At 36.0% G+C, this 13,387-nt stretch overlaps 1 protein-coding gene across 32 annotated transcripts in view; it reads right to left on the bottom strand.

Moving 5' to 3' along the window:
• Positions 1-13,387, bottom strand: part of ENOX1 (ecto-NOX disulfide-thiol exchanger 1) — a 536,733-nt gene that overhangs the window by 245,363 nt on the left and 277,983 nt on the right. For 21 of the 32 annotated variants that reach the window (XM_070239807.1, XM_023621635.2, XM_070239811.1 and 18 more), the window contains one exon: positions 12,152-12,295. The exons of 3 other annotated variants lie outside the window; for them this stretch is intronic. Coding sequence is in view for 2 of the 29 variants with exons in the window: in XM_070239806.1 (XP_070095907.1) it covers positions 331-337 (7 nt within the window). In the remaining 27 variants the exon portion in view is untranslated. Of the gene's footprint in view, positions 1-330; positions 428-12,151; positions 12,296-13,387 lie in introns of all 32 variants that reach the window. 8 more of the 32 variants (XM_070239803.1, XM_070239796.1, XM_070239797.1 and 5 more) reach the window with 3 other exon arrangements.

Below are 13,387 nucleotides of genomic sequence, written 5' to 3'. Positions count from 1 at the left end.
CTTTTTCTTGCCTAACTGCCTTGGCTAGAACCTCCAGTATATTATTGAATAGAAGTGGCAAGAGCAGACATCTTTGTCTTTTTCCTGGTCATAGGCGGGAAACTTTCAGTCTTTCACCAATAAGCATAATGTTAGCTGTGGATTTTTCATAGATATCCTTTATCATGTTGTGAAAGTTTCTTTATATTTGTAGTTTGTCAAATACTTTTATTATGAAAGACACTTTGTCAAATGTTCTTTCTGTATCCGTTGAGATGCTCATATGATTTTTGTCCTTTATTCTATTAATATGGTATCTTACATTAGTTAATTTTCAAGTGTTGTACTAACCTTGCATTCCTTAGATAAATCTTACTTGGTCGTGGTGTAGAATCCTCTTTATGTGTTGTAGTATTTGATTTGTTAGTATTTTGTTGACGATTTTCACCTATATTCATAAAGAATATTAGTCTGTAGATTTCTTATAATGTATTTGATTTTGGTATCAGGAAAATACTACAATTGTAGTTTTACATATTACCAGGAAACAATTGAAAAATAAATTTAAATTCCACCTAAAATATTACAAATACATAAAATTCATAGTAATAAATGAAATGGAGCATGCAAGAATTTTATACTAAAAACTACAAAATACTGCTGAGAGATATTAAATACGACCTATATTATTGGAAAGAGAGTGTATGTTTATGGATTAGAAGGGTCAATATTGATAAGATGTCAATTCTTTCCAAATTGAGCCCTAGATTCAACATATTCCGAATCATCTCACTAAGCTGATTATTTTTAGAAACTAGCGAACTAATTCTAAAATATATATAAAATTTCTGGAGAACTAGGATATCTAAACCAATCTTATGAAAGTACACAAAGATAGAGGGCTTTTGAAGACTTACTACAAAGCTATAGAAATCAATAGAGTGTGGTACCAGCACAAAGAACAACAAAATCAATGGAACAGAGAATTCAGAAACAGATGCACACTTACATGGTCATTTGATATTTGAGAACAGCACTAAGGTATTCCAATAGGGAAAGAAAAGTCTTTTCAACAAATAGTGCAGGAAAAATTAAATATCCTATATAGAAAATAATAAACCCAACTCTGACCTCACATAAAACATAAAAATTAATTCAACATGGATCATAAATCTAAACACAAAAGCTAAAACTCTAAAGCTTTTCAAAGAAACCATAGAATATTGTTTTCTGACTTGGGGATAAGCTTAGCTTAGGATACAAAAAACAATAACCATGAAAAAAAACCCCAATAAGTTATACTCCAAAAATTAAAACTTCTGCTCATCAAAAGACATCATTAAGAGAATGAATAGGCAAGCAATAGATTAGAATTGGAAGGAAGTAGTTGCAAATCAAATATCTGATGAAATGTTGGACACATATATAACTTATACCTCAATAATAAAAATACAGCCCAATATAAAGATGGGCAAATGATTTAATGGATAATTTACAAAGGAAAATCTATGGATGGCCAGTAAGCAAATGAAGAAGATTTCGACACATTAGTCATCAAGGAGAATGCATATTGGATCACAATGAAATATCACTGAAAACCCACCAGAATGGCTAAAATTAAAAAGACTGACAACACCAAATGTTGCTGAAGACGTGGCACAACTAAAACTATCATATATTGTTGGTGGGTATGTAAAATGTTGCAACTACTTTGGACAAAGTTCTGGCAATTTCCTCTAAAACTGAATATACACCTACCTATCAATAAAATTCCACTCTTAGATATTGAATAGACATGAAAGTCTATGTTCACAAAAAGACTGGTTCAAGAATGTTCATAGCAACTTCATTCATAACAGTCAGAGCCTAGAAAGAGCCCAGGTGTCCATCAATAGAAGAATGGATAAACAAACTGTGGTATATTCATACCATAGAATATCACTCAGCAAGAAATAGAAATGAACTACTGATAAACTAAAACACAGATTAATCTCAAAAATATTATACTATGTGAAAGAAACTTGACACAAAAGAGTATGCAGTGTATGATTCTACTTATATGAAGTTCTAGAACTAGAATTGATTTACTCAGGGTTGGGGAGGATTTGCTGGGAAAGGGTATGAGGGATCCTTCTGGGGTGAAATAGATTTGGGTGGCACAGGTATATACCTTTGTCAGAACTCATGGAAATGTACACTTATGATATGTGTATTTTATGTAACTATATATGTAAATTTTACCCCCAATTTTTTACTTAAGAAAATCATAAACTTTGAATTCTAGTAATGATACATATGCCAAAGCACGTAGGGGGAGTTGTAGTGACGTCTACAACTTACTTTGAAATGTGTCCAAAAATAAGAAGGATTCATAGATGGGTGGGGGGATGCAATGACACATTTCACAGTAAATAACAAATAAAAGGAAAAAAATTAAAAGAAAAAAAGAAGAAAGCAATTTCAACTACCGAAGTTATTAGCCGTGTGAACTTGGCAAACTATTTAAGTAATCTAAGTCTAAATTTCCTAATTTACAATATGTAAATGATAAATAATACTTGCTCTACAGGATTGTTAAGGGACTATACTTGCTAAAATATGTAAAGTACAGTTCCTGGTATAAATAAACACTGAGTAAATGTTTTAGCTCCTACTTTAGTGAGGGTGGCCATGAACCCACAAAAATGAACTGTCTCAGAAACAGAAGAAGAGGACAATGTTTGCACTCTTTGTTAAAGCAGTTGTTATGTTTGATGCATAGATAAAATTAGATTCACTGTGGGTTTTTTTTTTTCTATGCGTGAATGTCATTTATTAGGATCCCTAAGTGAATGAGCTAGTAGAAAGGAAATATTATATTTTTAAAACCCACAAAGCATATTTTTAGAAATGGTATTTCCTTGACTTTCATTCCAGGAAAATACTAACACACGGCCTGGAGCATGCTGGGCCCAGAAAAGAAGGCCAGCCAGATGCCACAGCAATAAACAGAGTGGGCCCTGGAGAGGAAAGCAAAATAAGAACGTGTAGCATTATGTCTCTGAGACCCTTCCCATCTGGTATTCAGCCCACTGAAGCCATGAGACTTTTGGAAATTCACCTTTGTAGGCCACCTTTCATTAATTTTCTTATTTATTTGTTTAGCAAACATTTAAATCACAGCCTACTATGGGCAAAGTTCCAGGCGTGCCCTCCAGGACCCAAGCAAAATGAAATTGGGTAAGGTAACTTTAGGGAAAAAAAGTTCTAAGGGCAGTATAACAAGAGGTTAAACACCATTTACATCCTGCCACCTCCTTTTACAATACTCATTTTAAAAATACAATTTTAGCATCTTCCATCAATAGATTAAGCAAAGGCATATTTTCACAGATGACAGGAATTCTCAGAGGAAAACAGGTAGCATCTTTTATGTGGGTTATGTCTCACTTTGCTGAGAAGTGCATAAGTAAAAATAAGTTTTTATAAATTGCATTTTATATAGTGCTTACAAGTATTATCATTTTCATAAATAGATATTTTAAATGCAAGTGGAATTTCTTAACGTGATATCTTTTATCTTCAATTTAGTGATGTTTCTGATAAGAAAATTGAGCTCTAGAATGTTGAAAATTGTTCCATCCTATTGTGACTGCTGTCCTTTGGGTTGTCAAATATATACATATTTGTGATAATTCTAAGAAACTGTGATTAATGGATTTTTATCCAGGGTTTTAAAACAACAAAAAATTATTTTATATTAAAGGAAAAGTACATTCCATTCCCTTAGCTCATCTTTATTTTGGGATTATATATTTGCTGCTAAGATTTAGGGTGGAATTTCTAACAGTGATGGCATTGTTCAGTAAAGAACAGTCCTTTGTGTGTGTGAGAAATTTCAAATGAATGGAAAGGGTCTCAGACATTTTATCTGGAAAACTTTCGCCTATAGTATTTATTCAAATGTTGTGCGTATTTTCAGGAGAGAATTTAGAAAAATGTCTTTCTCATAAAAATATGTCATTCCCTTGTGTCTCTTTGAAAAGGAACTCCTTCTCCTGCTTCCAGCACGCATACACACAAACCCTAGGCTATCAGAAGGAGCTAAAGATAAAATTAAAGAAACGCTGGCTGAATGCCAAATTCTGGGATAAAAGAGAAGAGGAAGCTGGTGGGCAATCACCTCTCCTCGCCCTTATCTCTTCCTCGCACTTATCTCTCCCGAGTGAGGAGGTTTGGGATGTCCGCACTCTATGACCTCTTCCTTGAGTGGAGACGCAAGCTGTGAGGCAGGTGCCCCGCACTTTAATGTCTTATTATTCTTTCCCTTGAGTGAAAGCTTACTGTTAAGAGAAAATAAAATATTATATGTAAACAAAAATACTCATTCACTTGGAAATCATTTTTCTGGGTTTCACCACCAATTCACTTGTAATTTTAAAACATCCGCTCAATTTAAATAGTAACAAATTTGTCAAAGAAGTATATTAGGAGACTTATATTCAAATAAAGTTTACCACTGACTTCAAGTGAATCTACTGTTTTCTAAGTTAATATAAGTTGCTTAGGATGGTCAAAAGCCAAACTTCTATAATTCCTTCCAGAGTGGATCATCTCAGAGTAAAATTATTAGGGGAAAGTTAGGGATTCATGAAGCAGGAGAGAGAGGATTTCTGTTGGTGGTGGTGGTGGTGGTGAGGTTTTTATTAGCCACAAGCTTATATTACTGTATTTACTTGAGAGTGTACAACTGTCCTTGAAAGGAAACATCACATAATTCCAAGAAGTGTGTTCTCTCTAGTTCACTCAAATTAGTGAGGCTTCCCTATATTAATTTTGTCTCTTTCACAAGCATCCTTGAGATTCTTTATCCTTAATTATTTACATCTGTGTCTCAAGTATTAAGAGCACACTTGAAAATTATGATTTTTCTAGGTTTCTAATACTTATTAGCTTTGTTGACTGCCTAGACCTGTTAACCTAATTTTGTAACACTTTTGGGAAAAATTCATTGCTTATCTTTAAATTTTTCATAGCTGTTTCTGGATTAAAGAATCCAAATTCAGTTTTAGTTTGCTCAGAATAAATTTGCTGATCCTCTAATCTGAATTAAAAACCACACTTATTTTGTTTTTATTTTTTTGGTGAGGAAGATTGGCCCTAAGCTAATTATCTGTGCCAATCTTCCTCTATTTTGTATGTAGGACACTGTCACAGCATGGCTTGATGAGCAGTGTGTAGGTCTACACCTGGGATCTGAACCTGCAAACTCTGGGCGGCCAAAGTGGAGTGTGTGAACTTAACCACTACGCCACTGGCCAGCCCCCACACTTATTTTTTCACTCTTCTCCATTCCATTTCAAATTTTAACAGATACTTTCTCAAATTATATTTGAAAAACTTAGAATCCAACATCACCACCAATCTTTCTTCTGCCAAGCCATCAGTAGGCTAATTATTTCTTGCTATTGTAGTTGAAATTCTATGGACCCTGATATAAAGGGGAAAAAAAAGTAGAAGGATGACAGTAAGCCTATCACTGGACACATTTCCTCATTTTCCATTGCAGCTTGGTCTTCTTGGCTGGCATTAGAACCCAGCTGCTCCACTCCAGCTCCCGAGAAAATGGGTCTGCAGAAGAGGGGAGAGGAAGACAAGGAATGCTGCAGATCCGGTAATAACTCAATGGAACAACTTGGAGGCAGACAGATGGATAGAGTAGCTCTTTGGTTTTCTAAAGTAAAATACAGCAGAAATAAAGAGAGTACAATTTGTGGGAATTCTACCACACTTATCAAGAGATACGCCAAATGAGAACTCAAGGCCGTATGCAGATCTATCATTATGAATGATACTGATAAAAATCATACATTTACTATTAGAAAATAGCACCAATAATCTCATATGGGGAATATTAATACTACCAGAACAAATTCTCCTTAAAAACATATGTGAGCTAAGATTGAAAAGCACTTCCCTGCTGACTCCAGACACACAGGAAAGCCTGAGTAGGATGAGAGTGACCAGCGGAGGGACTATTGGTAATGCGTGCAAGAATTCTGACAGAAACTCAATTTTCTGAGGACTTACACTCAGTTACAAAAGTCTGCTGAAAACTAAACTTGGCACAAGCCTTAGCTTAGTAGAACTCCATCAAACGCAATAAAAATAAAGATTAAGGAGGAAAAAATCACACAAACTTGCTTTCAGAAAAGACCAGAGCATTGCTTGCAAGGGAGACCAAAGGAAATTCTCAATACTTATTAATCTTTTCATATAGAAAATTTCATTTGGCAAGTAGTAAGATCACTTACAGTCTAATAATTTCCAGTATCTTGAAGGGGATAAATAATTTAAAATAGTGAGAATTGAACCCAGGAAAGGCTCTGTCAGGTCCAGAAATAATTGCGTTTACTCTTGAATTTTTCAAAGTTGCATTTTTCTACTGGTGTCACTTGGCTCAGCCCACAATCATTCATAAAAATATAATTAACCAAAAAAATCTTCTCTCTCTTAGAATAACAAAACAGAACAGAATTTGAGAATAGTTTCAGATATAAAGCTCTTAAAATTTTAAGGGAGTGGACACTTTTTTAGAGCCCCAAGCAATCTGGGAACCCTAAACAGACCTGCATTTCAATGACTCTTGAGAATTGATGCTCTCAGTTAACTCTGAACTTTCATTTGTTTTTAGACCTCTGTTTTCAATCACAGGAGGTCTAAATGTTGAAGGTAAGTGTTCTAGTAGATGAAAGATGATTGCTGGGACCCGCTAAAATACCTCCAAGTCAAATGACCATGTAGCTTCTACAAATATTTATTACTTTGTTTATTCATTCAATCACTCAACAAAGATTTATTTAGCACCTGCTAAGCAAAACACTCACAAAACACCCTTAAAACCTACTGTAGTATAAATATATATTCATTTGAGGATTTTTGATAGCTTCCACTTTTTGAAGGCACCAGATGCTAAACAAACATTCAACTTGAGATAGATCTTGAAATCTTTAACATCGTACCTAATTTTTTAAAATCATGCACATTTTTCTAACATTATTATGAAGACAAGAGACAAAAGAAAATTTTTCCTTGGTCTAATGGAAGAGAAAAGGCCTCCAAAACTAGCTGACCTCTGAGATGATGAAGTGTAAAAAATCGTGCAAATGTATTGTAAAAAGTCTCTCTCAGACACACAAGTGAACCTCAGAGACTAAGGACTGGAAGTAATCCCTTCTTCCATCTTTCATTCTCTTCTTTGCCTTTGTTCTATTTCTTTTGTCTTTTCTCACTATTTAGACACAATTATACTTTGCTGAGACGGAAGTGGTAAAGCCACATTAGAAACCACTTGCAGGAAAAATCAGTAGAAAAGGACAGAGGGACATCAACAGTAATCACAAAATGAAGTAGAAAACTTTGTTGACAAGAAGGAAATGAAAGATTTTGTAGTACAAGTTAAGGAATAAATATTGCCCAATTGCCTATTCTGTGGCAGGCAGGATATAGCAGTAGCACACAATAAACCTGTATGTCTACCATGAGTGATGAGATGGATGCAGGAAGACGGTGGTCCAGAAAAAAAAGACTAGTAAATGTTGTGTTATGAGAAGGTAGATATGCTTTATTAGTGGAAGACTACACAACAATTAACTACTATGAGTGAGCCAGATGTTATATTAACAAATTCTTCTAAAAAAAAAAACAATGTTGATGAAAAATAAGTTACAAAGGTATAGATTCAGTATGATCTCATCTATGTAAATTTAAAAATAGTGGTCCATATATAGAGACACAGACTTAGTTATGGAAATATATAGGTATATATCCATGACTAATATATAATATAATATTATATAAAGGGAATAATATACAACCATCTTGTTATAGTTATGTTACTTACAGGGATGGATGAAGAGGAAGGATGGTGATTTTTTTTTAACTTTAAAAACTAGAAATTGAAAGCAAATATGATAGTATCGACATTTTAAAATACGGGGTAGATACACAGTGTTTCTTATTTTCTATAGGTTTAAACTACTTCATAATCAAAATTAATATAATTTTAAAATTTTGTTGTTTAAAAGAAGAATGCTGTAGAAATTTAGGCAATTAGAAGGAGCTATTCCAATAAGCCCAATTTTTTTCACTTTTGGGCCCAGAATATACAAAGCTGATTATTGTCCATCTTTAGCAAGAGCAACAATGAGAGAGAATATAGAAGAAAAGACTGTCGTTGATATGAGAAGTCAGTGGCACTTTTGGAAAATGGATGGTCATTTTCAGATGGAAGTGAATTATCTGGACATAATTATATTGAATCCACTGGCTTTAAAACAGTGTTTCAACTCATAACTATCTACGTAGGTTATTCTTTTCCTTCCTGACAGGGTGTGAATTTGAGTTTCAAGGAACACAGTTAATGGATGCCACATTTTCATTGTTGCTAAAAATGTATAATTAGAGTCTGCATTTTGGAATAACAATTTATACACTTAATGTATTGATTAGCTGTGCAAGACTACATTTGACTTTTTTTTTAACCCCTGACAAAGACCTCCTTTTCTTTCAAAACTGCCATTAAACATTTTCTAATGTAATTCCACTGGGTGCCAGGGCACTCTAGCAGAAAGAGAACCCACAAACATTTTATTAACTTTGGACGGTATGCAATTCTTAGAATCAACAGCAAGGAACCAGAGGGTTTTTATTTTTTTTAAATCGTAGTGGTAAATAAGCCTGAAACATTTCACTAGTGAGGCAAGAGTCACTTGAGATATATTGCTAAATATGAGGGGTGACAATATATCACAGACACAAGTGGTGTTACCCAGCACACATTTTTCTGAAAAAGTAGTCTCCACACATGAAGATTAGATATATACCCACAATAAGAGGCCATATTGACCTATAATTTTCAATATTACATCCTTGTATTTTTTATTATATGCTATTTTTCAACTTGTAGAAGAACGTGGTCTCATAAAGCTAATATTTATTCTCCCATGTTTATAGAGCTAGTAGTGCATTTCAGGAAATGAGAAACTCTGAGAAGTCAAATATAACTTGGTGTCCTGCGCACAAAAGAAGACAGGACAAGAAAATCACCATGTTTAAAAAATCTGGCTCAGGAACTCAGTCATAAAGCTTTAAATAATGAAATAACACAAGATAAGAGAAGCCTTTGATGTTATTATTTCTCTCTCCATAAATGTAGCCTTTTTACAAATGATAAATGTTATCATGTAGGACTCTTCATTTTACTAGAAAGCAAAGAGTTCTTTAGTTCAGTTCCCATATTCAACTCTGCACTTACCATATTTTGTGGAAGCTAAGGCAGGAATTAAGTGTAGTCCACTACAACAACGGAGATATCCCTACTTAGAATAGTGTCTAAGCCACGAACTCTTCTCATTTTGTTATTAAGTAACTTCTGTACCAGGGAATTCCATGGAAGTGTTGTAACTGTGTTAGGGCAAAGGTCTCAAGAGATCAGAGCCTTAACAAAGCTTTTGCAGGAGAAATTTCCCGAAGCTCAATTGCTTCTAAGTCTTTTCCTTTTATTTAATAACTTTACATGAGACCTTGGAAGAATCTGGAGAAAGAAAAGTCATCAAGTCATTTCCCCATTCTCTATATGAGTGAAGAATGAAGCGGCGGCCACCGACAGGTAAGTGAGGAAGAAGAAGAAACATTGATGGAGGATAGTATGGGGGTGAGGCAAGGGATATGGGGGCTGGACAGAGTTTCAACTGCAATCAAGTGCCCTTTGAGCTCCCCATAAACTGGTCCTCCAATTTCTGAGGGAGCCTGTGTCATGGAGTAGAGCTGAAATAGGGTGCATGGTGAAAAGCCAGAGAAAAAATACTGCTTTGTTAATTACCTTTCTCAGGCTTCCCTCAGATTTCAGATTTTCTACCCCTGCCTCTCACAGTGACTGACCTGATATCTTTGCAACATCAGCCCCAACACGTCTCTGGGGTCCAGGCCCTGTCTTTTCCCTACATTCCCACAGCTGTCCTCTCTCTTCTATTTTCCTGCTCTGAGTTTTGATATTACCTTTCCCATATCAAACAACAGTGATCTTTAAACACCAAACCTGAAATTCTGGTTCTCCAAAAGAGCATCCATATATGCATGTTAGTGTGTTTCTAGACAGCTGAAAAAAAAGGTAAGCCCAGAGAACTGTGATAGAGTGGGAAAAGAAGGGTACTCAGGGTTAAAAACTGGAGTCCAGGTCCAGCTCCACCCTTCACTCAGCTTTGCCATTTCAGCATCCTCAGCTCTAAGTGAGGAGTTTGTAATCTGGGCAGTCCTGGCCCTCGTCTGCTGGGAAAGGTAAAGCAAGTGTAAAGCTGGTTATTACACCGATGGGGGAATGGGAGAGCCACTGTCATTGGTTCCTGGGAACCGGGGCTATTAACCATTCTAAAAGGCATGGAACAATCTTACATCCTGAAGAACTGTGCCCCTTAAAATGTCAATAGTGGACCCATTGAGAAACACCAATAGAAGACTTTTAACACTCCTGCAATCAGTCTGGACTTTTAAACTCAAGTGGAATGTAAAGAACTTAAGAGACTCGGAAAAGAATTGTGAGGATAAGTAAATTTTGGGATTATACAATTTCATGGGGAAAGTTAAAAAAAAAATAAAGCATTATTGCTCCTGAAGACAAAAAAGGATGACTTGAGAACTGATTCTGTGATGATACAGGAGGACTCCGACCAATAAATTCTCTCTCTCCATGGAAGAAGAAAGAAATTGCCATGATAGGAGGTCAGGAATTACTTAGGCTTTCTTGACAACAAGGTTTCTAAGAAAGGAGACTCTATATTGGGCTTCAAAATGAAAATGGATACCTAGGTAAGAAGGTTTGAAAACAAATAGATTCTCATTGATTTCAGTCAGTTCAAGAGAGATCTTGCTTGTAGACTAGGGAGGAACATTCAGGTAACTTCTCAAGTCCTTTCCATCACTTCTGTTTCTATGGAGACACTTATTAGGTTTCTACACACTACAACATCCTGCCAAATTGACAGACTGGAGAGCTGAAGATGGAGGCACAACCTCCCATTCATCCTCTCCCCCCATATACACCACATGCCTGGCACTTCAAAGTGAGTCAGTCATGAGGCCAAACAACAAAGGGTGCAGTGGGAAAACTGGAATCTAGCCCAGCACTGCAGAGAAATCTACTTTGATTTCTCAGGAGAAATAAAAGAAAGAAAAAAAAAAAGCCATAGTAAAGGGCTATTAGGGGCGAAAACATCTGTCACCGTGGACAGAATAAAAGTCCAACCAAATGAAATAAATGCCTGTGGAAAAAGATGTGTCCTGCTAGGGAAAGCGCTGTGTTCCTTCTCCCTTGCTCTTCATTTAGTTTTTGTCCACTCAATACACCAAGCTTTATCCTCTCTCTGGTTTATTTTTCCATCTATGAAAGATGCATGGATTGAATTTAGCCCTTGGATAGGTCTTTGTCAGAAAGTACTTTCAAAATAAAAGTGTTTCGCTTGGTACTATCTCAACAGAGAAACACATACTTCCAAAATAAAATGCCTGCTTTGCTAGCAAGCTTTTTCCTCAAGTAAGCAACAATATTGTTAGTAATTTTTCAAGCAGTTAATATACACACATTAAAAAACAACAACAACCCTGTTCTATCATTATAAATCATAGGGTGAGTACCCCTGGGTAGAAGTAAATGAAAACATTCTGGCCACTGAGACTTTATAATTTGAGAAATGTCACAATGATAATACTAGTTGATACTGACAAATGCAGTTTTGATTTTCAGTGTTTCAAAATATAATTTATACACAAGGTCTTAACTAACTGAAAGTACTTAACAAAATCTGATATATGTGAACACTCAATATAAATTTACTGAATCTATTCAGTTAGAATTTACGAACACAGAAATAAAATTTGTTTTAAGCCAATGTGGGGATATTTATTTCTAATACCCTTGTAACATCCCACAGAGCATACGATAATAAGTATGAGAAGTAGCATATCAAATTTCTTTTCATTTATAGCTATCTCCCAATGAAATCAAAGGATTATAACCTGTGCATAATCTACTTCCAGAGTTTTTATTACAATAGAGTATGACTATTTATCCTTTTTTAAAATGTCCCTCAAAATTAATAACATCTTCAGTGAGAAAAATGGAAAAATTAACACAAACCTTAAGACCTCCAGAAGATCAGAAGACAAATGTGTTCTTTGGGGACTTGACTGAAACAACGTATTCACAAAAATATTTTAAATAGAAGCTGTTTACAAAGGAAGTCCCATGGAAGACAGTGCGGCTTTGACATGCCAGATGCTTCTGGAAGGAAAGGAAAGCACACCATTAGGAAGTGCCCCAAGTACCACTACTGCCAGTCCCAGACACTGTGGTCAGAAAGTGCTGTATTTGCACCTACTGGTATTATTAAAGTAATGGTATTCATTTCTGTTAATTTTGTACCCCTAAATCTTCTTACTCATAAATGGCAGGGTGGGACAGTCACCTTTCAGCACTGCGTTTAGAAATTTCTAAAGGTCAGGAATATTTTATAACTAAGCACACTCTGCTTTCCCCTTTATCTAAACAGACTATTTTAGCAAGACTGAGGAACTGTGGACAGAGTATGAGCAGGAAGGCAGCAACCCTCGCATTTCCTGAGCGACCCCCAGCTGCGAGGCACCGTGCAAGGGGCTTCATAGACATGGGCTCTCTAATCTGAATGACGGCCCTGCATTTGGAGAGCACTGGCCCCATTTTGCAGATGAGAAAACTAAAGCACAGACTCCTGAGGCCAGACTTAGGACCTGGTCTACCGAAGCCCAAAGGCCTCAGGGCTGGCTCTTACCCCCATTTCACTCTGTGGCCTGTGTGTTTTAGAAAAATATTCCACAAACAGGATTGACAAGAGAATAGATAATGCTGCAATATACTAACCTAATTCAAATATTGCTAAATTAAATAAGAAATTTTCTTTCCTAACTTGCTTTAGTTTTATATCAAAAATTGTCTTGAATGGTCAGGACCCCAAAGCAACACAGACGCTTAGCTTTAAGCCATGCAAATTTTCTCTCACCTTTCTTCCTTATGCAAAGAGAGAGAACTCACTGGAAGCCCAGTAGTCCCCTTGTGTTATGGGGCAGGTCTGTGTGCTGTACTACATCAAGGATAGCAGCTCAAATGTCTCAACTTTCTCTGATCCCCGCGTGACCCACAGTTCCCTTGCTGTCCCGGTGAAAAAGAACATCATCTTTCCCTAAGGGTTTCCCTGATGCAATTAGGAATGGAGCCCACATCTGTGGATTTCTCCGAGTGACACTACAGTATCTCTTCACGGCTGTGTCCATCTTAACAGCTGAGGGTGACTGAGCAGGGCTTGGCAGGGCTCCATCCAGATTTCTCCTCTCAGTTTTA

This window comes from Equus caballus, chromosome 17 (assembly GCF_041296265.1).
Source record: "Equus caballus isolate H_3958 breed thoroughbred chromosome 17, TB-T2T, whole genome shotgun sequence".
Taxonomy (NCBI): Eukaryota; Metazoa; Chordata; class Mammalia; order Perissodactyla; family Equidae; genus Equus; species Equus caballus.
Note: the sequence above shows the minus strand (reverse complement) of the source record. Positions and strands in the feature narration are given on the sequence as shown.